Source organism: Canis lupus, chromosome 26 (assembly GCF_011100685.1).
Source record: "Canis lupus familiaris isolate Mischka breed German Shepherd chromosome 26, alternate assembly UU_Cfam_GSD_1.0, whole genome shotgun sequence".
NCBI classification, from domain to species: Eukaryota; Metazoa; Chordata; class Mammalia; order Carnivora; family Canidae; genus Canis; species Canis lupus.
Window position 1 is genome coordinate 9701797 of NC_049247.1, and position 25923 is coordinate 9727719.

A 25923-nucleotide genomic window follows, 5' to 3' on the forward strand; every position below is an offset into this window, starting at 1 on the left:
AAGTGAGAATTGATGGCTCCAGTGGCTCTAACTGGACTATATAGTTTAGAGAAACATAGTAATCTGGGAGGAGGGAATCTAGCTTTCAATATTTATATTAGCAATTTGGTTATACATTGATACATGAAATCATAAAAATATTGTGTAGCTTTTACCCATTTCCTGAAACCATTTTATTTAAGCTCTTCTCATGAATCATTGCTATAAATATCTTGCGTCACTTGGGTCAATTTCTGAGCTAAAATTATTTTTCAGGGCATACCATCTTCCATCTACATTGTTTGACACAATTATTGTACCTATATTATTACTATCCTGAGATTATTCAACCAAGTCACATAAATGCATTATTTTAGGAACATTATCTTTTGAGTACTCTAATTTGCCATGACAGTTTCTATTCATGAAATAGAGGTAAGTTGAAATAAATAAAAGACAATGTTTGGATGAAGCATCACTTCAGTTCTGATGCAGCTTAGTAATTGGGGATTTTTCTATATTGAGGCTCACTGGAACAGGCTGCAGCTGAATCAGGGATCCAGCTGTATGGGGTAGTCTGGGCAACAGAGGCCAGGGGACATATACACAGTGTTGAATTCATGTTTGACTTTTGTTTATTCTCTTGATTTCTTAATTTCTATATTAAAGGTGATATTTACTCACTGGTAAACCATGGGAAACTCTCAAATTATAGGTAACACATAAAATTGGTAAATCTATGTAGAGAGATCATAAAGCATATATAACAATAAGAATCCCATTCTATCCAAGACACTGTGCTAAACACTTCACATTTGTTGTCTTAATTTTATCCTCCCATCTGTCCTCTGAGACCTCCATCTTCTAAAAGAGGAAACAGACCCCAAAGAGTTCTGCTCTAGAGTTAGCAACAGGTGTCTTGCCCAATGTACAACTGAATCTACATTCCCCACTGCTTCATGAGCCCTTCCTTCAAAAAAAAAAAAAAAAAAAGTGACAAGTGACTTTAAAGACAATCGATATGTCCTTTATGTGCCCACAACATGGCTTCTTCCTCAGTGACTCTGAGGAAACTAAAGCCATACCAGACGGGTGCTTGATCACTATCGTGAACCCACCAGACTGTGTACTTGTTACCAATGAAAGTGCCTTTCCCCCTATTACATCCTGACGTCATGGAGTGTCAGGTTTTATCTTATTCAGCTCTGAGGTCCCAGCTCACTGTAGGTGCTCAGTAAATGTTGACCAAGTGAAGGACTTTAAAATAGGAGGGTAACTTCTATGAATGCCACTTGCCAAAACCTTGCTCGGGTGCAGTGTTGCTTCATGTTGAGTGTTCTGAGTCTCAGGGAAGTTCCTGAGCATCAGTCCCTGATGATACACTTGCTGAGTCCCTCTTCTAATGCCTGACACACATGCGCAGAAGAGAACAGAAAAAAAAATTCCGTTAAGACGTGATTTCTGCCTTCAAGAAGCTTATGTTAATTACTTTTGCTGGAACAAAACTAAACTTCAGGGCAAAATCCAAACTCAGGACTTCGTTATGTAAGATTCCAGGTCATGGGATTCGCTGCTAACCAAATCTCAGCGTGTTTTGTGCCAGAAGATCAGGATGCATGGTGAAAAGACACCATTAGTTGGTAGTCAGCCGAGAGTTGTGACGACAAGGGTGAAACTGAGTAAGTGAAGGTCTCCACTTGTAAACTTACACATGTGATTTGGGACTTTTTGAAAAAGATGTGGAGGATTTCTGCTGAGAAGCACTTCAGTGGAGAGCAGGAGGGGTTACTTTCCTAACTGCACATGTGATGGTGACTATGGTAAGAGTTAAAGAGCATCACATATTTTTACTAGCTTCTCAAGCATAAGGGAATCATGATTTAGATAGGGGGTAATTATGCTTAGCTAATTTAATGGTGTTCTTTAAAGACCAAAAGTCAGATAGATAATTGGGAAACTATCAGTAAAACCTATTTAAAACTCCACAACATGAATACTTGGGTGGCTCAGTCAGTTAAGCATCTGCCCTCGGCTCAGGTCATGATCTTGGGTCCTGGGATCCCAGCCCCTGGTTGAACTCCCTGCTCAGCGAGGAGTCTGCTTCTTTTTTTTTTTTAATTTTTTAAATTTATTTATGATAGTCACAGAGAGAGAGAGAGAGAGAGGCAAAGACACAGGCAGAGGGAGAAGCAGGCTCCATGCACCGGGAGCCCGACGTGGGATTCGATCCCGGGTCTCCAGGATCGCGCCCTGGGCCAAAGGCAGGCGCTAAACCGCTGCGCCACCCAGGGATCCCCTCTGCTTCTCTGTCTTCCTCTGCCTCCACCCCTACGCTACCCGCACTTACCCCCCCCCCCCATTAGTGAATGTAATATTTTTTTTTTTTTAGTAAATGGAATCTTAAAAAAAAAAAACCCAAACCAAAAAACTTCACAATATTTACATCAAACTTTAGAAAAATTTAGCAAATATGCAAGTTGTAAGTTGAATGAACTTTGTTTTTTAGTTGCTGTCCTATGACTGCAAGAAGAGGTTGAAGGCAGGAAACAAAGGTCAGGACAGGCTATTTGAATGAAGTTCCTCTGAAAAAGAGATAGAAAATTGGACGTATTTATAAACTGTCAGATGAATCTATTTTTTAAAGATTTTATTGATTTATTTGAGAGAGAGAGGAAGGAGAGAGAGCACAAGCAGGGGGAGTGGCAGAGGGAGAGGTAAAAGCAGGCTCCCTGTTGAGCAGGAAACCTGATGCGGGGCCCAATCCCAGGACCCTGAGATCATGACTTGAGCCAAAGGCAGATGCTCAACCGACTGAGCCACCCAGCCACCCGTGTCAGGTAAATCTTAAAATATGTGGAAACCCTAAATCTCAGGGATTGAAGGCTGAAGTTCTTTAGCATATGCTATGGCAGGGAGGAGACCAATTTTAGTGTGGGCACAAGAAGGGAGGTAGGGTACCTTGGGTTCCAGGTTCAGCGTTCTGCATTTTGTGTGACTGCTTCTACAAAGCACACTCTTGCCTGATCCTCCGCCCCCCACCCCATTATGTTTGGGGTATTCTGAGGCGTTCTTGCTTCCATGTTCCAATAACTTGTGTGGGTAGTCACTAATGACCCAGCCAGCTGCACCTAAGAGATTCTGACAGTGACTCCTTGCCGTCCTTTGCCCCCCCTTCCCTGAGTGGCTATTGTCCTCTCTCTGCTCCCTAAGGCTGGTGGAGACCGAGGCCCTTCCCTTAGTTTCCCAAAGCACAGCCAAGTCCAGGCTCTAGATTTTTATCCAGGTTTAGAGGGAACAAAGGGAAACTACAGTGTGGAAAATAATGTATTTGGGTGCGGCCAATATTAAAGTTCTTGGAGTCCAGACGTCTTGCCCCTCCCTCGGAGACTTGGACAGGTCCTCTCTTTCTTTGGACGTCCCCAACGTGACATCTTTCCTTGTCCATGCAGGAGTACTTTGGGAATGTCCTCAAAACTTGGAGCCAAACACCAACCTCCCTTCTGGGGCTCAGTTGAAGGAAAGTAAAAGATTTATGTTAAACACAGGTGACATATCAACCTCATAGGGGTGCAGTTCTGCACTAAATAAAGTTTTGCACTCATCACCAAAACTTTTTTTTATCTGCAAAATTTCTTGACACCATGTTAAAAATTAAAATGAAAACTTAATGGTATTTACAAACTTCAGAATTTTAGTGTTTCCTTTGGGCAAATATGCTCACTGAAATGTTTTCTCAAAACCAAGAGCAGACTTCCTTCAAGAATGTTTGCAAAGTGCTGACTCTTTAAAATTACTATTCCCCCTGCTTCTGGACATAAGGCTTTAAAACTTCTTGGACCAGGGAAGAATGGGGGGAGAAAAAGGTCCAATACCACTTTCGTTATTTAATATAATTATGGCAGTCTTACATGAGGAGGTCATGTGTAAGGACATGTATGAGGACCAAGAAGGCATTGGATTAGTTTGTGAAGCAGAAAGCCATGGGTGAGTCTTCCCACAGTTAGAAAACAATTTTCCAAATACTTACAAAGGAAACATCGGAGGCGGAATTATGACCAAGTGTTTGCAAACAAATGCCTGTTTTACTGCTGGAAACTACCTAACCGGGCTCTCTAGTGACCTTCCTGAGGTTCTCCAGACACCGACTGTGTCACCACAGCCTGGATTCAGGAACGTCCACTGCTCTCTCGTTATCTAGGGTAGTAAACCTGGTGAGGCATTAAAGGGCTCTGACAACTGGGTCCTCCTGTCCACTTCCAGCCATTATCTCCTATGACTTTTTTTTTTTTAATTTTTTTTTAATTTATTTATGATAGTCACAGAGAGAGAGAGAGGCAGAGACACAGGCAGAGGGAGAAGCAGCTCCATGCACCGGGAGCCTGACGTGGGATTCGATCCCGGGTCTCCAGGATCGCGCCCTGGGCCAAAGGTAGGCGCCAAACCGCTGCGCCAACCAGGGATCCCTCTCCTATGACTTTTGAAAACAAGCATGTCCTCATTTCTCCTATTCGTATGTCTGACAGGGAGGACCTGTGTTCTCGCTATATGCCATGGCCACTTGTCTCTCTGGGCTTTTGATTCTATCAAATGACCTTACTCTTCCCTATGCTCACTTGGTTCAACCTTCCCAGCTCCAGCGAGGCTCTTGAAATTGCTCCAGCATACCTTTCTCTACTTTTTTGAAGGACACATGGGTTCTCTTTGAGAATACTCACGGAAAGAACCTATAGGGCAGTCAGTCTGAAACAGGCCATCAGGGGATTGTTTTCTACAGAACAAGGGAGCATCCATCATCCTTGTCCTTGACTGAAATGACTGGGTGATGGGCACTGAGGAGGGCACTTGATTTGATGGGATGAGCACTGGGTGTTATACTCTATGTTGGCAAACCGAACTTCTACATATATATATATATATATATATATATATATATATATATATATATATATATTCAATGTTGTATATATATATTTAAAAAAAAGAAATCTCCAGTTAGTACGTTGAAAGTGAGAAATGTGTGTACCCACGCAACATGTTCTCAGAACCTCAAAGTCTGAAGGTACTCATGCTTTGGTGGAGAAATGGAAAGAAAGCTTCTCAAAACACATGAGGAATGAGCTGCGAAGCCACAACCTTTCTTCTGTAATGCATTTTCGGTCACCTACTAATCACGAACTAGGTGTGAGTGCAAACAGTTTCCCATGAAAAAGGGAAATAAAAAAAGGCACAGTGTCAGTGCCAGGGGATGGGAGAGAAGGCTCTCCCTCATGCTTATCCACCTAAAGCCCTCCTTTACTTCCCCAGGTAAGGTAGGTCATCAGGAAACTATGGAAATGCAAACAAAGATGCCAAATAAAGCAAAGGCTACCAATTAATCCTATGCTTTGGAAAAATGACAATGGATCCCAACTTTGAGGTAACTGATGTGTCATGGTTTAAGGGAAGCCTACAGACAGGAATCTCTTTATAAAACTGTTGCAACAAAATGATGCCAGTACATTAGATCCCCCAGCTATTCAGGGGAACTCTATTGCAGAATTTACATTTTTATGTAACAATGTGTATATATATATATATATATATATATATATATATATATATATGAAACACTTGGTTTTATTCACAATTTTTTCCAAAACAGATACAATTTTTAATCATCTTTATTGTCACGTTAGCTGTTTTTATGACCAATGTCAATGTCTAGTAGTGTTTTACAAAACAATTAAAGCGTAAGAGAAAACAATCGGCTACCTTTCCTAAACACTGTGAGAGCTCTTTTCTTCTCCTTGGATGATGCTAAGAGCGTGAATGCTGTGTAAGCTTGGAGTCTTGTGTTCTGATAGCCTAAAAAATCCAGCCAGAAGGATTTTCTGAGAGCAAACAACCTTATTTAAAAGAAGAAAGTCACCTTTCTTCTGATTGAGGGGGCTTTCATATTCCCTGTCTCTAAATCCCAGGCGTTACTTTCTGGCTCATTGGTCTTAGACATCGAACTTCACTTCCTTGGGCCTAGGTTTCTGCTTCAGTAAGATGGCCACGCGAAGGACGCCCCTCACATAGTGGGTTGAGAGATTAAGTTAGGTAATGCCTGTGCTCGTATCAGGTGCACTGCTTGGCTTACAGCGGGTGCCCACATAAACACTGAGAAGATCTAAAGTCACCTGTGTCTATGGATGTCAGATTGTATGAATTCTACGTTGTTCAGCAATGGTAAGATCTATCACTACCTAGTCGTAATACTGAATTTCCTTCATACCAATGGCATTCTGGCCTATCATACACATGGGCATTTGCAAACATGTTTCTACTTCCCCTACTAAATTGAAAATCTCTGGGGGGTGAGGAGGAGTAAGATTTGATTGATGTGGCAATCACTGCCTCGGGTCCAGTTACGGGTAAGACTGGTAAGGGCTTTATTCTCTTCCTTAGAGCCCCTCTCAAGACCATGGTGGCATTGAAAGCAACGCTGCTGTTTGGGTCCTAAGTCAAGATTCTAGTTTCCTCCCTCTTCTGACTGTACCTTTAATCCTGAACGTGCAAATGGCTCAGGAGAGGTCAATTTGCACATTTGAGGCTTACTGCCCAACCTTGATGCCTTTTTACAGAGTCTAATTTGACTATGAAGCTGACACATGTCACCTTGTCTCATTCACTCACTCATTGATGCATTCATTCATTCCACCACTATTGAGTCCTTACCTATGAACTATTGAACTAGTAGTAGGGACATGGTAGAAAATAAGACAAAGCCTCTGATCCCATGAAAGTTAAAAAAAAAATCACAAACCTGGCAGAAACAAAAAGATAACTGTATGATGTGCCAGGTTGTAATATGTGTGTGATGGAACAGAATGGAGCAAGAAAGGGGAACAAGAGTGATGTTAGGGTGGAGTGCTATTTGAAGGCCATGGTCAGAGAAGAGGAAGAGCAGACCAGGGAGAGGGAAGTCTAAGTGGAAAAGTCCTGACACGGGAACATGCTTGGCAATGTCTGAAGAACAGCCAAGAGGTCAGCATCATCTGGACAGAGTGGGCATCGTGTGTAGCAGTTGAGGGCTGTGAGTGGAGACAGGTCACATGAAGACTTGGTAAGGATCGTAAAGGAATTATGTTTCTATTTCAGTGGAGATGGGAAACACGGGAGGGCTTTAGCAAAGGAGTGACCAGAGCTGAGAAGTACTGAAGGATCACTCCATCTGCTACATGATCAATGAACAGGCAGGGGTAGGGCGATGGGCCATTGCATAAATAGAGAATCCTTAGAGACCTTGTGATCTGTCAAGTGGGAGATGTTGGAAGCATTCAGGAGGGTGGCTGAAGTGGTAGTGGTGAGAAGAAGCTAGATTCTGGGTACACTGTGAGGTAGAGCTCAAAGGGTTTGCTGACAGAGCAGATGTAGAGTGTGAGAGAAAGGCGGCAAAGAAGGATGACTCCAGTGGCTCTGCCCTGAGCAACTGCAAGGACAGAACTACCATTTACTGAGGTGCAGATGAGTGTGGAAAGAGCAGGCGTTGGACATGGTTAGTTTGAGATGCCTGTTAAACACCTATGTGGGCATGCTGGCTAGGCAGCAAGTTGACTGAGTCTGGAATTCAGGAGAGAAGTCAGCCACAGATGTCTATTTGAGAGTTGCCAGTCTGGAGATGATATCCAAGCCACGGGATCGGTTGACACTGCCTAGGGAGCAGAGTGAGCAGCTAGAGAAAGGAACAGATCTGAGGGCTGGGTGAGGATGTAGCTCCAGGGTGTTTCACGTGTAAGTGTTGATAAGATTGAGGGCTCAGGAAAGAAGTGGGAGAAGGAGTGGCTGGTATGGTATCACCAAGAGAGTGTTGTCCTGAAAACCAAGAAAGGAAAGTGTTTCTAGAAGAGCGTTACACTACAGACTCAGTTCCAACAGCATATTCTCTTGGCTCTACTTTCAACACATACCCAGGCTGTGACCTCTTATCTCCACTGCCCCCAACCCCCCACTGTCCAGCACACTGCCAGCCAACATCAACTCCCTCTTCTCTTCGCCAACCACAAAAGTCTCTAACTGGTCTCTCTGCTTCCACCCTGGCTCTCCCAACAGCCTATTTTCCACCCAGCAGGCAGAGTGATTATTTTAAAAGGTAAGTCAGAACATACTGATCATCTTTTAAGTGCTGCCAATAGGTCCACGGTGAGGACTGAGTTTTGATCATTTGATTTGACAACAGAGACATATCCATTGGTATCCTGGAGCAGAGCAGTCTGGATGGATGGGTGGGAATGAAAGCTTATTCTACTGGCATCAAAAGGTAAAGGATGAGTCAAGCAAACATCTCTGAGGGTGTTCAGTGTCATCAGTATTCAGAAAAATACAGATTGTATAGCTACAAAGAGATGTCACTACACACCCACAAGACTGGCTGGACGAAACAGAAAATTCCAAGTATTGCTATGGAGCAGTGGAAGCTCTCCTAAACTGCTTCAGGAACATAAAGTGGCATGCCGCTTTGAAATAGCACTCTTAATTTTCCAGTTAAATTTATTTTCTCAAGTACCCTATAACAGCTCTTTGACTCTTAGGCAAATGCCCTATACACTTCTGCTTATTTGCATCATGTTACTGGACAATAATGGTCAGAGAAGCACTCTTCATAGTATTTGAAAAGAAAAGAACCCTGTGTTCACTGATCCTCAGTAGAATGTTGTGACTGATCCACACAGAGAAAGACAGGTGTAGTACAACATGGAAAGGAATGAACTATGGTGGCACCCAAGAGAGTAAGTGTAAACTTAAATACCATGTGGAACAAAAGAGGCCACATCGCATTCGTATGAATTCATAGGAAGTTAAGAGGTAAAATGGGAAACGTTTCCAAAATGTTAAAATAAGGTCCTCTAGAAACTCCCTCCTCCACATGAGCAGTTACGACAAAGGCAAATAGAGTCAGAGTCCACTTTTTCGAAGTATGGAAATTAATCAAAGACAAGGAACCATGTGAAGCTTGTTTGTTCAAACACAAACAGTAAAACAGCTGAATCTTGATAAGAGCAGCAAGCTACGGGAAGTTTTAGTTGCCCTAGTCCCGTATCCCTCTCCCTCAGGCCCTCACTATCCTTGAAAAACAGCATCATAGCTACTCGGGTAGCTGTGAAAACAGGCAACCTAGCACCCAGTGGACTGGGCAGAACAGTTTGAAGCCCCCCCAAAAGGCCCACGGCCATCGAACTGTCGGTAATTTTACGTCTAGCAGTTGCCCAGAAAATCCCCATTCACAGGACGTGCCTTGCTATAAACTCTTAGAAGAAAACATAAGGCAAAAGTGTCACGGCACTGGATTTGGCCAAGATCCTTCTGATGCACGACACCAAATGTGCAGGCAACAGAAAATAGACAAAACAGGCTTCAACAACACTTTAAAAATTTTGTGCATCAAAAAACACTATTAACACAGGAAAAAGGCTACCCACAGAACAGGAGAATATATTTGCAAATCAAGTGTCTGATAAGGGACTAATACACAGAGACACTCCTACAACTCAACAACAACAAAATAACCTGATTAAAAATATGGGCAAAGGACTCAAGGAGACACGGCTGCAAAGAGGATACACAAATGACCCATGAGCACCACTAAAAAGATGCTCACCGTCACTCATCATTAGGGAAATGCAAATCAAAACTACAGTGAGACACCACCACCCACCCATAAAGATGGCTTCTGTCAAAAAAACAAAAAACAAAAACCCCAGGAAATAACATGTCCCGTGTCAGAGAGGACATGGAGGAAACTGGAGCCCATGTGTGCTGCTGCTGAAAATGAAAAATGGTACAGCTGCTGTGGAATACGGTGTCACGATTCCTCACAAGATCAAAAATAGACTTGTCATACGATACAGCAATTCCAATTCTGGGTATACACCCAAAAGAACTGAAAGCAGGGTCTTGAAGAGATATTTGCATGTCCATGTTCACAGCAGCACTATTCACAATAGCTGAAACATGGAAGCAACCTAAGTGTCCATTGATGGATGATGAACAGATAAGCAAAATGAGGCATATACATACAATGAAACATTCCTCACCTTTAGAAAGAAAAGAAATCTGACACGTGCCACAACACAGATGAGCCTTTAGGACATTATGCGGAACAAAATGAGCCAGTCCCCAAAAGAAGTATCTTGTAGGATTCTTAGGGAGTCCTTAGGGGAGGCACTTAGGGGAGGCACTCATAGTAGTCACAGTCATAGAGATAGAAAGTAGAATGGTGGTTCCTACGGGCTGAAGGCAAGGAGGCAATGGGGATTTACAGCTCAATGACTATAGAGTGTCAGTTATAAGTTATAAGAGGAAAAGGAGTCCTGGGGATTGGTAGTGGTGATGGTAGCACAACATTAAGAATGTATCTAATGCCACTGAACTGTGCACTTAAAAACGGCGACGATGGTAAGTTTTATGCTATGTGTGTTTCAACCCAATAAAAAAGAAAACAGGGAGAACAAAAATGAAATACTTCTTCATTCTGAGAGAAACACTAGCACTGGGAAAGTGAAAAGACAGCCCACAGGATGGGAGAAAATATTAGCAGATCATGTATCTGATAGGGACTAGTACTCCAAAAATATTAAGAACCCTTATAACTCAACAAGAAAAAGACACCCAATTTTAAAAGGGTACAGGATGTGAATAGCCGTTTCTCCAAAGAAGAAATAAAGAATCAGTAAGACTGTGAAAGGATGTGCAATATCATGAAGTATCAGAAAAGTGCACATCAAAACTATAATGAGATACCCCTTTATATGCACTGGGATGGCTAAAACCAAAAAGACAGGCAAGTATCAAATGTCAGTGAGGATGTGGAGAAGTTGGAATCCTCATTCACTGCTGGCAGGAATGTAAAATTACGTGGCTGCTTCAGAAAACAGTTGGGCAGTTCCTCAAAAGGCCAAACATAGAGTTAACACATGACTGAGCAATTCTACTCCCAAGTACCTACCCAAGGGAAATGAAAACATATGTCCAAGCAAAAACTTGTACTCAAACATCCACGGCATATTATTCACAATAGCCAAAAAGTGGAAACAACCAAAATGCTCGACTGCTGGATCAAAAAAAATAAACGTAACATGTGGTTCATTCATTCATTCAAAAAGAATCTATTATTTGGCCCCAAGGAAATGAGGTACTGGCACATGCTACACAGCTCATCCATGAAAACATATGATGTGAAATAAGGCAGTCACAGAAGACTATTATGACATGTAGGAGTGCATTGCTATGAAATACCTGGAACAGACAAAGTCCTAGAGCTAGAAAGCACACTGGTGATGGCCAGGGGGGCTCGGGGAGGGGAGAATGAAGAGGGACTGGTAATGAACATGAGAATTTTCTTGAGAGGGTGGGGAAAAGCTTCTAAAATCGACCGAGGTGATGGTTACATAATTCCCAGAACATGCTACAAACCACTGACCTGGACTCTTGGTATGTGAATTGTATCTCAACAAAGGTGTATTGTTGACAAGCTAAAATAAAAGTACACAATTACACTGGCGTGCATATTTTGGAAGCAAGACACGTTTTTAAAAAGTGAGAAAGTAGTTACCATAAGAGACAGGATCATGATTATCTCTGAAGCAGGAGGCTTTGTGACTGGCAATGGCACACAGGTGATTTCTATGGAGAAACTGATGATTACTGCACTGGTGCTGCACATATACAGCTGTTTTGCTCCCTCAGTCAAATATACATAACATAAAACTAACCATCCTGGCCATTTTTAAGTGTACAGGTCGGTGGCATTATGTACATTCACACTGTTGTGTGGTCATCAGCACCATCCATTTCCAGAACCTGTCATCATGCCAAACTGAAACTCTGCACCCATTAGACAATAACTTCCCCGTTACTCTTTCCCCCAGCCCTATTCTAGTAGAGCTCTATTCTACTCTGCCTCCATGAACTTGACTATTTGAGGAACCTCATCCAAAGGAAATCACAGAGGAGGAGTTAAGATGGCAGAGGAGTAGGGGACCTTTTTTTTTTTTTTTTTTTTAATTTATTTATTTATGATAGTCACAGAGAGAGAGAGAGAGGCAGAGACACAGGCAGAGGGAGAAGCAGGCTCCATGCACCGGGAGCCCGACGTGGGATTCGATCCCGGGCCTCCACGGGATCGCGCCCTGGGCCAAAGGCAGGCGCCAAACCGCTGCGCCACCCAAGGATCCCAGGAGTAGGGGACCTTAATTTTTGTCTGGTCCCTGGAATTCAGCTAGATAGTTACCAAATCTTTCTGAACACCTGCAAAATCAACCAGAGATCTGAGAAAAGAATTGCTGCAATTCTACAAACAGAAAAGTGACCACTTTTTGGAAGGTAAGAGGTGAGGAGACGTGATCCGGGGCAATACATGGGAAGATATAGGGCAGAGGGGTGGGAACTTGCGTGAGGAGGCTACCGCAAAGTATTATAAGCAGTAGGGCACAAAATCAGAACTTTTAGAAGTCTGCTACAATAGAGGACACCCCTGGCTTGAGGGTGCTCAGGTGGAGAAGCAGGGTGGAAAACCAGGTCGGACAGCATGGCCTCAGGATCCCCGGGGTCACCAGAAGAACGGAGGCGCCTGAGTGTGGCAGAGTTTCCAGACATGGGAGCTCGGAAGCTGGCTGAAAGCAGCGAGTCCAGGAGCTGGCTTTCTGCTGTGTGTTGTCATAAACTGTGAACTGCTGCACGGTCCTACTTTTGTGCCCTGGGCAGGGGCCCAGCAAAAGGCGGAAGCTGGGCCAGACACCCCCGCCCCTTTCTTGGGAGGAATGGCGTGGGTCTGTGCCATGGGAGTCCATAACATTTGGAGACTCAAAACTGGGTCATGTGCCTGAGATAAAACACTCGGTCACAGGCTGGGTGAACAAAGAGTTCGGATGAAAACCAGGGAGACAAGAGTGATTGAGTCACATAGTGTAATCCAGAGTTGCTTATGCTGAGCCCAGCCCCCTGGTAAGGGGGGTGCAATTCTACCCAGGCAAGGACACCTGAGAATCAGTGCAATAGGCCCCTCCCCCAGAAGACCAGCAGGAACAACTCATTAGCACCAAGTTTACCGATCATAGAGATTGCAAAAGTTCAGCTTTTGCGGAAAACAGGATATATCATTCATGGTTTTAAAAAATTATTCTTTAATCTTTTGGTTTTATTGTTTTTCAGCTAGTTTCTTATTTTTCCAATTCTCTGTTCAAGTCTTTAAAATTGTTTTAATATATACATTTTTAGTTTTTGTTTTCCTTTCATTGTATTTTACTGTATTTTGGAGTCTGTATGTATAAACATATATACTTATATGTTTTCCTTTCTTTCCTAGTTTGAGATCTAGTTTCTCTTAACAAACAAGCCAAAACATACCCAGGATCTAGTTTATTGTTTTGTTTGTTTTACTTCTTGTTTGGTTTCTTATTTCGTTTTGTTTCTGTTTTCTTCTGGTTAGTCCTGTTTGTATTTTCTGGTGATGCTGTTGTTATTTTTGTCTTTCTCTCTCTTTCTTCTATTCTTTTTGGACATAATTTTGAGATGGAGAAACTCACTCACCCCAAAAGAAAGGACAGGAGAAAGTACTACTTGCTGCCAGGGATTTAATCAATATGGATATAAGTAAGATGTTGCAGTGAAATTCAAAACAATGATTATAAAGAAATATGCTTGGAAAAAAGCATAGAAGACAGCAGAGAATCCCTTATTGTAGAAATAAAAGAATTAAAATCTAATCGGGTGAATATAAAAAATGCTATTATTGAGATGCAGTTAAAAAGAGAAGGTCTCACAGCCTGGATAAACAAGGCAGAAGAGAGTGTCAGTGATATAGAAGATCAAATGATGGAAACCAAGGAAGCTGAGAAAAAGAGAGAAACAAGTACTGGATCACAAAGGGAGACTTTGAGAAATCAGTGAGACCACAGAGTGAAATAATATTCAAATAATAGGGGTCCCAGAAGATGAAGGGGGGCAGGAGGCTTATTTGAACACAAATTACAGCTGAGAACTTCCCTAATCTGGGGAAGGAAACAGGCATTCAAGTCCAGGAGGCACAGAGAACCCCCCTCAAAATCAATAAAATAGGTCAACACCCCAACACAGAATAGTGAAGCTTGCAAATTTCAGAGATAAAGAGAAAATCATGAAAGTAGCTTGAGACAAGAGGTCTCTAACCTATAAGGGTAGAAACATAAGGCTGGCAACAGACTTGTCCACGAGACCTGGCAGATCAGAAAGGACTGGCATGATATATTCAATGTGCTAAAGGGGAAAAAAATGCAGCCCAGAATACTTTATCCAGCAAAGCTGCCATTCAGAATAGAAGGAGAGATAAAGAGTTTCCAGGACAAAGAAAAATTAAAAGAATTCATGAACACTAAACCAGCCCCACAAGAAATATTAAAGGGGATCCTTTGAGTGAAAAGAGAGCCCCAAAGTAACAAAGCTCAGGAAGGAACAGAGATAATCTACAGAAACAGCAGTGTTACAGGTAATACAATGGCACTAAATTAATATCTTACAATAGTTACTCTGAACATAATGCTCCAATCAAAAGACACAGGGTATCAGATTGGATTAAAAAAAAAAACAAGACTCATCTTGCTGTCTACAAGAGACTCATTTTAGACCCCAAAACACCTCCAGATTGAAAGTGAGGGGGTGGAGAACGATTTGTCATGCTAGTGGACATCAAAAGAAAGCTGGAGTGGCAATCTTTCTATCAGACGAACTAGATATTAATAAGAGATGAAGAAGGACATGATATAATAAAAAGGTCTATCCAACAAGAAGATCTAGCAATTATAAACATTTATGCCCCTAACTTGGGGCAACCCACTATAGAAACCAATTAATAACAGAATTAAAGAAACATGTTGACAATAGTAGCAGACTTTAATACCCCACTCATGGCAAAGGACAGATAATCTGAGCAGAAGATCAATAAGGGAACAAGGGCCCTGGATGACACCCTGGACCAGATAGACTTCACAGATATATTCAGAGCATTTTTTTCTTCTTTAGGTTTTATTTATTTGGGAGAGAGACAGAGAGACAGAGACAGACAGAGACAGAGACAGAGAGAGAGCACATGAGTGGGACGGAGGTGGGGGAGGAGCAGAGGGAGAAGCAGATCCTCAACTGAGCAGGGAGCCTGCTGCGGAGCTCGGTCCCAGGACCCCGAGATCATGACCTGAGCTGAAAAGAGCTACTTAACCAACTGAGCCACCCCGGTACCCTATTCAGAGCATTTCATCCTAAAGCAAGAGAATGGACATTCTTCTCAAGTGCACATGGAACATTCAATTGAGCTCACACCATGCATATTTTCAGAACACGATGCTTTAAAACTTGAGTTCAATCACAAGAGAAAATTTGGAAGGGACACAAATACATGGAGGTTAAAGAGCATCCTACTAAAGAATGAATGGGTCAACCAGGAAAGTAAAGAAGAATTTAAAAAATACATGGAAAGAAATGAAAATGGAAGCACAATAGTTAAGAATCTTTGGGCTGCAGCAAAGGCAGCCCTAAGAGGGAAGTATATAGCAATACAGGCACCTTCCTCAAGAAACAAGAAATGTCTCAAATACACAGCCTGAACATACACATAAAGGAGCTGGAAACAGAACAGCAAATAAAGCATAAATCCAGCAGGAGAAGAGAAATAATAAAGACGAGAGTAGAAATCAATGACACAGAAATAAAAAAACAACAACAGTAGAACAGATCACAAGGAAACTAGGAGCTGGTTCTTTGAAAGAATTAATATGATCGACAAACCCCTAGCCAGATTTATCAAAATGAAAAGAGGCCTTCCTCCCAAACAAACAAAATCATGACTGAAAGAGGAGAGACCACAACCAATACTGGAGAAGTACAAGCAATTACAAGAGAATATTATGAGCAATTATATGGCAACAAATTAGGCAATCTGGAGGAAAAAGATGCATTCCTAGAAACACATAAACTACCAAAACTGAAACAGGAAGAAATAGAAAACCTGAACAGACCCACAACCAGCAAAGAAATTGAAGCAGTAATCAAAAACCTCCCAACAAACAAGAGTCCAGGGCCAGATGGCCTCCCAGGGGAATTCTACCAAACTTTTCTTTTCTTTTACTCTTTAAAGATTTTTGACTTATTTATTCATCACTCGCACATACACACACAGAGAGAGAGAGAGAGAGAGCAGAGAGAGAGAGAGAGAGAGGCAGAGACATAGGCAGAGGGAGAAGCACATAGGCACAGGGAGCCCGATGTGGGACTTGATCCCAGGACCCTGGGATCATGACCTGAGCCAAAGACAGATGCTCAACCACTGAGTCACCCAGGCGCCACTCCACCAAACATTTACAGAATAATTAATTCCTTTTCTTCTGAAGCTGTTTCAAAAAGATAGAAATGAAAGGACTTCCAAACTCATTGCACGAGGCCAGCAATACCTTGACCTCAATGCCAGACAAAGACCCCACCAAAAAGGAGAATTACAGACCAATATCCCTGACGAATATGGATGCAAAAATTCTCTCCTAGATACTAGCTAATAGGATCCAAGAGTACATTAGAAGAATTATTCACCATGACCAAGTGAGATTTGTTCCTGGGCTGCAAGGGTGGTTCAACATTTATTTTTATTTTTATTTTTTTAAAGATTTTATTTATTTATTCATGAGAGACACAGAGAGAGAAAGAGGCACAGACACAGGCAGAGGGAGAAGCAGGCTCCATGCAGGGAGCCCAACGTGGGACTCGATCCCAGGTCTCCGGGATCATACCCTGGGCTGAAGGAGGCGCTAAACTGCTGAGCCACCCGGGCTGCCCTCAACATTTATTTTTAACAACAGCTTTTAATAACAGCTTTCTTGATATATAACTCACACTGCACAGCCACATGCAGAAGAATGAAACAGGACCACTTTCTTACACCATACACAAAAATAAACTCAAAATCAATGAAAGACCTAAATGTGTGGCAGAAATCCATCAAAATCCTAGAGAAGAACACAGGCAGGAATCTCTTTGACCTCAGCTGCAGCAACTTCTTGCTAGACACGTCTTCAAAGCAAGGGAAACAAAAGCAAAAATGAACTGTTGAGATTTCATCAAGATAAAAAGCTTTTGCACAGCAAAGGAAACAGCAAAACTAAAAGGCAACCTATGGAACAGGAGGAGATATTTACAAATGACATATCAGATAAAGGGCTAATATCCAAAGTCTATAAAGAACTTTCAAACTCCAATACCCCCAAACCAAAGTCTGCAGTCAAGAAATGGGCAGAAGACATGAAGAGACATTTCCCAAAGAAGACGTACAAATGGCTAATAGGCAGGTAAAAAACAAAAACAAAAACAAAAAACAAAACTCAACATCACTCAGCATCAGGGAAACACAAATCAAAACCACAATGGGATACCACCTCCCAGCTGGTCAGAATGGCTAAAATTAACAACTCAGGAAACAGCAGATGTTGGCGAGATGCGGAGAAAGAAGAACCCTCTCACACTGTGGGTGGAAATGAAAACTGGTAGCCGCTGTGGAACACAGTGTGGAGGTTCCTCAAAAAGTTAAAAATCAAGCTACCCTACAACCCAGCAATGGCACTACTAGGTATTTATGCAAAGGCTACAAACATAGTGGTCCAAGGGGGCATCTGGACCCCAATGTTTACAGCAGCAATGTCCATAGTAGCTAAACTATGGAACAAGCCCAGATGTCCATTGACAGATGAATGGATAAAGAAGACGTGGTGTGTGGACACACACACAGACACACACACACACAGATGGAATACTATTCATCCATCTAAAAGAATGAAATCTTGCCATTTGGAAAGACGTGGATGAAACTAGAGGGTATTATGCTAAGTGAAATAAGAGTCAGAGAAAGACAAATACAAGATCTGACTCCTATGTGGAATTTAAGAAACCAAACAGATGGACACAGGAGAAAGGAAGGAAAAATAAAATAAGATGGAAACAGAGAGGGAGACAAACCGTAAGAGACTCAACTATAGGAAACAAACTGAGGGTTGCTGGAGGGGAAGGTGGGCAGGGGGGACCGGGTAACTGGGTGATGGGCCAGCCGTAAGGAGGGCACCTGATGGAATGAGCACTGGGTGTTATATACGCAACTGCTGAATCCCTAAATTCTGTCTCTGAAACTAATATACACTATATATTAATTACATTGAGTTTGAATAAAATGTTTTTAAATAAATGAAATCATAAAATATTTGTCCTTTTGTGTCTGGCTCGGCTGTTCTCTTTCTAATAACTCACTGTAAAATAAATTTACATCTTATGCATGCTTTGTGTTTGTGCTGTGATTCAAAGTAAAACATTTCAGAAAAGAAAAAAGGAGTGGTGCAAACTGGAACAGAATGTTTATACACTCTTTCAAAGAGTTTCATTTTGAAATGGAAAAGAGAAATTGGATGCAACTGGAGAGTGATATAGGCTGAGAAGGATGGTTTCATAAGGGCGAGATATTACAGCATATGATGAGACTGGATCCAATGGACAAACAGATGTTTAAAATGTCAAAGGGAGGGACGCCTGGGTGGCTCAGCGGTTGAGTGCCTGCCTTCGGCCCAGGTTGTGATCTCCGGATCCGGGATCTAGTCCTGCATCGGGCTCCCTGCGAGGAGCCTGCTTCTCCCTCTGCCTATGTCTCTGCCTCTCTCTCTCTCTCTCTCTCTCTCTCTCTGTGTGTGTGTGTGTCTCAGGAATAAATAAATAAATCTTAAAAAAAAAAAGATGTCAAAGGGAGAAGGGAGAACTGGAAGAGTGAACAAAGTCCGTGAGCAACTGAATGGGAAGGAGACTCTGCATACAAGCAGAAGGATCGGCCTTAGATTGGAGCATGGACAACTTATCCACTACAGTGGAGGAGACTCTAGATACAGGTGGGCTCACCTGGCATCTACATGTAGAAGTACTCATTGGATTGCTTCCATTTTTCTCAGTGAAAGAAGAGGCAGGAAGAAATCAGGAGAGTGAACTTCTGGTAAAATATAGGAAGAGGTATACACACACTGAAATCACAAATATGCCATTAGTCAGCATGGTTGTGGGTTTCCCAGAAGACACTTTTAGCCATTCAGGGCAGGCATTCAAGCAAGTACAAACAAATAACACACAACAGATGAGACATCACCGTACCCATACCAGGGTTCACTTGATAAATAATTCTTGTTCATCTACTCTTGGACAAGCCCTCTTCTAGACCCAGGGGTATAAAGATGAACAGACAGAAGAGGTCGCTGAACCCCCAGAGGCCATATTCTAACACAAGGGAGACTTTTATCAGGATTATCTAGTTCAGAACAGGCACAATCTTAGTGTACCAGTATGTCAGGGCCATCTCGAGAAGGCTGTGGGCCTCTACGCACCCACCAACATGGCCATGATACTCATGCATAAGAGGAGACCGCTCTATTAGCATCCCCATACACATGTTTGGACTGTGTTATAAACAGAACTCGAGAAACCAAACTTTGGTGATGTTAAAACAGAGAGGACTATTGGCCCTTGCCCCGTGAGTCACCAGTCCACGTGAGTCTGTCCTGTGGCCACAGTGCCACCACTCTATCTGCCTTAGCTAACAGACCGGCCTGTGAGGTGTGCATATCACTATAATGCCATCGAGGGATAAAGAACAATCTGAATTATGATGTCTGTGTATCACAGAGCAAGAGTTTTAGAAGAGGGGAAGTGAGCGACAGAGTGTGCTCACCAAAGATGTCCAATCCCCCTGGTCTGGAACACTTGGAGTTAGCCAAGCAACGGACGACCAGAGGGGTGGGGGTGGGGCATTCTGTGTGGCACAGTTGAGAAGGCATGGAGGTTTTGTTTCCACTCTCAAGGTAGGGTCTTGCATTTTAGAGTTTGCAGTCCTTCATGATTATATCAGCCTATGATGTCGGAAGGACTTTAGCCAAGGTGCACTGAAGCTGATGCTGTGGAAAGAAGTCACAGAGAAAGGACACTATCTGAAGGATAACAGATCAGAAAGACTGGAAAGGACACAGCCAGAGGCTGTGCCTCTCACAGGTAGACAGTAGCCACCCTTTATGCAGCCAGAAGAGATCTGGAGCTAATGCCTGTGACTGAGGGTCTGTGTGTCAGGGAGAGCTGCTGCTGATGGACGCAGGCCACCCACCATCAGCTGATTCACAATGGCCATATCCATGGCAGCTTCTTTGAGACACTCTGCCTCCTTGTCTTCTCTGCAGAAATACCAAGTGGTTACCTACGAGGCTGGCCAAGTGTTTCAGACTTGGGCTCCCCACGTGAAGGACTTGAGGCGGGCACTGGTAGCACCAGGACCTCTGTGTGTCAGGTTAGGGGTTTTGTTGCTGTTGGTACTGATTTTCTTGCCAAGCTTGTACTGTGACCCTGGATCTGTATATTACTCTTCTTATGAAACAGTCATCCCCAAGAGTCTGACAGCCAAGGGAAGGGAAGACCCAGGGGAAAAGGCATCCTATGTACTATTAATGCAGGGCCAGAAACAGGTGATTCACCTGAAGGTGAAGAGAGACTATTTTGTGAGTAACTTTCCAGTCTTCAGCTACCACAATGGTGTCCTGGGGCAAGAAATGCCTTTCATCTCGCATGACTGTCACTATGAAGGCTACATAGAAGGAGTCCCAGGTTCTTTTGTTTCTCTCAACACCTGTTCGGGCCTCAGGGGCATCCTGATTAGGGAGGGAAAACCCTATGGCATTGAGCCCATGGACACTTCAAAACGGTTTGAACATGTGCTGTACACCATGGCACACCAAGCTCGAGTCTCCTGTAATGTCACTTCCAAAGGCAGCCAAGTGGTGTCCACCAGCCGGCAACAAGGGAGCAGGGAGCCTCGCAGTCTACAGGCACCGTCCTCCTTTTGGTCACACACCAAGTACGTGGAGATGTTTGTCGTGGTCAACCACCAGCGGTTCCAAATGTGGGGCAGTAACGTCAATGAGACAGTCCAGAGAGTAATGGACATCACCGCTCTGGCCAACATCTTCACTAGGGGAATAAACACAGAGGTGGTGTTGGCTGGAATGGAGATCTGGACCGAGGGGGACCTCATAGAAGTCCCAGCGGACTTGCGAGTTACACTCAGGAATTTCAATAGCTGGAGACAGGAGAAGCTGTTCCATCGTGTGGAGCACGATGTTGCCCACATGATCGTTGGACATCATCCTGAAGGGGATGCGGGGCAGGCATTTCTCAATGGTGCCTGTTCGGGAGGCTTTGCAACAGCCGTTGAATCCTTCCATCATGAAGATGTCCTCCTGTTTGCAGCGCTCATGGTCCATGAGCTCGGGCACAACTTGGGTATTCAGCACGACCACTCAGCCTGCATTTGTAAAGATAAACACTTTTGCCTCATGCATGAAAATATCACTAAGGAAAGTGGCTTCAGCAACTGCAGCTCTGACTACTTCTACAAGTTCCTCCGGGAGCATAAAGGGGCCTGCCTATTTAACAAGCCTCGGCCCAAAGGTCGCCTGCGTAGGCAAGCCACGTGTGGAAATGGTGTGTTGGAGGAGGATGAACAATGTGATTGTGGACCTGACTGTGGTAATAACCTTTGCTGTGACCAAACATGTCACCTGAAGCCAAAAGCAAAGTGTAGTCATGGACCTTGCTGTAAAGATACATGTGATTATGCAGAACAGGGACTGATGTGTCGCTCTGCTTTGGGAGAGTGTGACCTTCCAGAGTATTGTGATGGTATCTCTGACAGATGCCCCACTAACACATACAAGCAAGATGGTACATCTTGTCAAAGAGTTCACTATTGTGTTCAGGGTCAGTGTAAGACTCTCGATTTTCAATGTGTAAGTGTTTTTGGGTACCCTGCAAGGTCTGCCCCAGAAGACTGTTACATTTCCATGAACACTAAAGGGGATCGGTTTGGAAACTGTGGCCTTCCCACTTCAGAAAGCCAACAATATGTTAAGTGCACAGATGAAAACATATATTGTGGGAAAGTTATATGTACAAATATTAAAAATATGCCAGATATCAAACCCATGCATACAATGGTCCAGATTCCTTATAGAGATGACTGGTGTTGGAGCATGGATGTTTATAATGTTACCGATATCCCTGATGATGGTTATGTGGAAATTGGCACTCTTTGTGCCCCAGAAAAAATTTGTTATAATTTCTCCTGTGTTGATTATGCTGTGCTCAACTATGACTGTGAACCAAAAGAAATGTGTAATGGGAGAGGAGTTTGCAACAATTTAAAGCACTGCCATTGTGAGGCTGGCTATGCCCCACCTAACTGCAAAACTATAGGAACTGGGGGTAGTGTGGACAGTGGCTCTCCTGCTGCAGTAAAGGGACCTGAAACCACTACCATTGTTGAAAAACGTGAGGATGGTTTCTTAGACCAAATTATCATATCATCTTTGGTATTTTCCTTCCTAATATTATTAGTCGTAATTATTTGTATCATTATCATTTGTAAACGTGCAAGAGGAGCTCCTCCAGAGCCCACAGAAAAGGGTCCAGCTGAGGCTGCAGTAAAGCCCCCAGAAGCAGAGCCTGAAATGGCTGCTCCAGAAGAGGTAGTGGAAGAGGAAAGGCAAGAAGAGGAAGAAGAGGAAGAGGAAGAGGAAGAAGAAGAAGAGGAAGAGGAAGAGGAAGAGGAGGAAGAATCCGAGCCATAAGAGAAGTAGTGGGAGAAAGAAGCCAAATATGTCAGACATCTCAAGCACTGAATGGGAATGAGAGGCTCAGGGAAGTAAAGATGAAGTGGGAATGACAGCTCCAGTGGCTCTGACTAGAAATACAGTCTATAAAAATATACTAATGTAGGAGGAGGGATTCACCACTCACTTTTTTTTAAACTCATTTTAGTATGTAAGGTTTTATTTATTTAATATATTAAATATTCTACTACTTTTTACTTTTCCACATTTCATTTGAACTCTTCGCATGCATCTGTATACAACATCAGTATCTTTGTCTCGGGCCAATTTTTCCATTCACCAGAAACTCCTTTAGTACATACCATCTTTCGTCTAAGTTGTTTGACATATACTACCATATTTACCTGCATTTATTACTTTCACTATATAAGTAACCAGTACCTATTATGAGGACAGCTGTTTATGTGATCATTTAAATTTGCCTTATAAATGTATATTCATGAAATGAGCGTTTAAATCCAAAAATAAATAAAACCCTATTCTGATTATTTATCTCTTCAGATTCCACTTGGCATAGTTATTAAGTCCATTTTATTCTAGGACTCTGTGGGATATACCATACCTGGGAAACCAGAAAAGCCTGATTGTCCCAAGGTCAAGGGGCAAGTGTTAAAATCATACTCCTTTTCAAATCTGGCAGATGTTTAACATGATGCATGTATACCCAACTTATTACTTCCCAGTATTCCCAAAACCTTCCTATAGCCATACTCCCTTTTCACCCACAAGGTTTCAATTATTTTTCTTTAGAGCAGCTTTCATAGCCTTTCCTCTTTAATCATCTTCATGGGATGAATTTCAAACCTCCAAATATCTTGTGTCTGATGAATATCACCTAGACTTAGAAAACTGTATTTATGCTAATTTTATGAGTATAGAGACCCTAACCTCCGACAGTGCTAAGTACGTGTATAAAACTAAATTTTTATCTTCTATTTTTTAATGTATTGAAATTATTAACTTGTTCACTGACATCAGAAGGAATCTCTCCAATTACAGGTTAACAGTGCTTAGAGGTGGTAGATACTTCTCTGTGAAGAAGCACAAAGCAAGTATAACATTAATGTTATTTTGTGGCAAGAATTGTGATAAATACTTTGCATTCATTGTTTCCACTTCATCTTCCCAAGTTCCCTATGAAACCTCCATGTTGTTGATGAGGAAGCAAAGAAAATTTGCTCTAGAACTGGTAAGTGGTGGAACCTGCATCTCTCCTCAGGTATGGCTCAATCACTATTCTCCACTTCCTCATGGGTCTTTTCTTATGGTAAAAAGTGATGAGGAAGGCACTCAACAGGTCCCTAATTGACCTCTACTATGAACTCCCAAATTGCATAAAAATTATCAATGAAAATGTCTTTTCTCCTATTACATCTTGACATCAGGGAATGGCAGGTTGTCATCTTACTCAGTGCTTGGATTCAGCATATTATAAATGCTTAATAAAAGTCTATTATGAATAATTAACTGGAGATAACCTTAAAATATAGATAAGGCCAAATTCATTTCCTTGGCTGAATGCCTCTTGCTATTCCTTAGCACAACAAAAATCTTACTTAGTGTAATACTGAGGCAGACCAATTTTTTAAAACAGATTTATTCATTTTAGAAGGAGGGGAGGGGTGGAGGGGGAGGGAGAGGGAACTCTAGGCAGACTTTTTGCTGAGCTTGGAGCCCAACAGTGGGCTCGATCCCAGGATCCTGAGATCATGACCTGAATTGAAACCAAGAGTTGGATGCTTAGCTGACTGCACCAATCCCAGGCACTGGGATTGCTAAACATTTAGAAATTATCAAGTAATAAAAAGTTTATAACATCTTGAATTCCAAACATAAAATAAAATAAAAATCTTGAATTCCAGCAAATGAACGTTGAACCACATTAGGATAGACTACGGTAAAGGAGGAGGCTAGTTTTAATGTGGGCAGGAAAAAGCAGTTAGATGTAACTTAGGTTGTGAAATCTCCATGTTTGAGGATCAGTTTCTTGTAAAGTTTGGGTGACAACAGTTCTACATCGCATGTGACTGCCTCTAGAAAGTATGCTTTTTCAACTGATTCCTCTCCATATTACATTTGGGGGATTTTGATGAAAGCTTGCATGTTTCAAACATCTGAGTCAGCAGTCACCAGCTACTTGCTCCCCTAAAACTTACTGCTATCTTTTACCTGGGCAGCTATTATCCTTTTTGTGCTGCCTTAGGCCAGAAAATACCCAGGCCCTTCCCTTAGTTCCTCAAACCATAGTCATGTCCAGGCTCTACATTTTTATCCAGATTTGGGGGGTAGAGTGGGGGACAAAGGGAAATTACAATGTGAAAAAGAAAAATATTTGAATGCTACAGATATGTATTAATGCTCCTGAAGTCCAGGCATCATGCCCTGCTGGTGGACTTGGATAAGCTGTCTCTTCCTCAGACCTGACCCAACACCCTCTCTTGTTCCTGTAGGACTGCTTGTGAGAATATCCTTGTCTGGAATCAGACTCCACCACATTCTCTGGGGCCCAGTGAGAGGGGAAAGAAATAAAAAAAGTAATTTACTGACAACCCAGATCATGTCATCATAACCTCACATTAATATAATTACCCCCACAATAAAGACAAAGCATGAAATTAGTCTGACAAAAATTTAGCTTTTTGTATGTTCAAACTTCATTTTTAAGCTTATTTTTAAATTTTTAAAAAAGATTTTATTTATTCATGAGAGACACAGAGAGAAAGAGAGGCAGAGACACGGGCAGAGGGAGAAGCAGGCTCCATGCAGGGAGCCCAATGCGGGACCTGACCCCAGGACTCCAGGATCATGCCCTGGGCCAAAGGCAGGTGCTAAACCACTGAGCCACCCAGGGATCCCCTATTTTTAAATTTTGAATTATAATTGACATATAACATTACATGAGTTTCAGGTATACAACATAATGATTCGTATTTGCAAATATGGTGAAATGGTTGCCATGGTTAAGTCTAGTTAACATCTATCACCACACTCTTTCTTCTTTCTTTCTTTCTTTCTTTCCTTTCTTTCTTTCTTTCTTTCTTTCTTTCTTTCTTTCTTTCTTTCTTTCTTTCTTTCTTTCTTTCTTTCTTTCTTTCTTTCTTTCTTTTTTAAAGATTTTATTTACTCATTCATGAGAGACAGAGAGAGAGAGAGAGGCAGAGACACAGGCAGAGGGAGAAGCAGGCTCCATGCAGGGAGCTCGACGCGGGACTCCATCCCGGGTCTCCAGGAT

The 25923-nt window shown here is 42.4% G+C and overlaps 1 protein-coding gene and 2 long non-coding RNA genes across 3 annotated transcripts; 2 read left to right on the plus strand and 1 right to left on the minus strand.

The window, feature by feature from the left end:
* Positions 1-167: 167 nt before the first annotated feature.
* On the minus strand, positions 168-14552 carry LOC119866151. Its single transcript, XR_005379167.1, has 4 exons — positions 12188-14552; positions 11552-11980; positions 2423-2561; positions 168-1385 (listed from the first exon to the last, which is right to left on the minus strand). It is a non-coding gene; the product is annotated as an uncharacterized LOC119866151 (long non-coding RNA).
* Positions 12134-25414, plus strand: LOC119877584. The gene is made up of 3 exons (XR_005379169.1): positions 12134-12321; positions 23822-23880; positions 25142-25414. It is a non-coding gene; the product is annotated as an uncharacterized LOC119877584 (long non-coding RNA).
* On the plus strand, positions 19763-23191 carry LOC119877581 (disintegrin and metalloproteinase domain-containing protein 1a-like). Its single transcript, XM_038575119.1, has one exon. It carries the CDS (start codon positions 20151-20153, stop codon positions 22647-22649), a length of 2499 nt encoding a protein of 832 aa, XP_038431047.1. The 5' UTR covers positions 19763-20150; the 3' UTR covers positions 22650-23191.
* Positions 25415-25923: the final 509 nt, after the last annotated feature.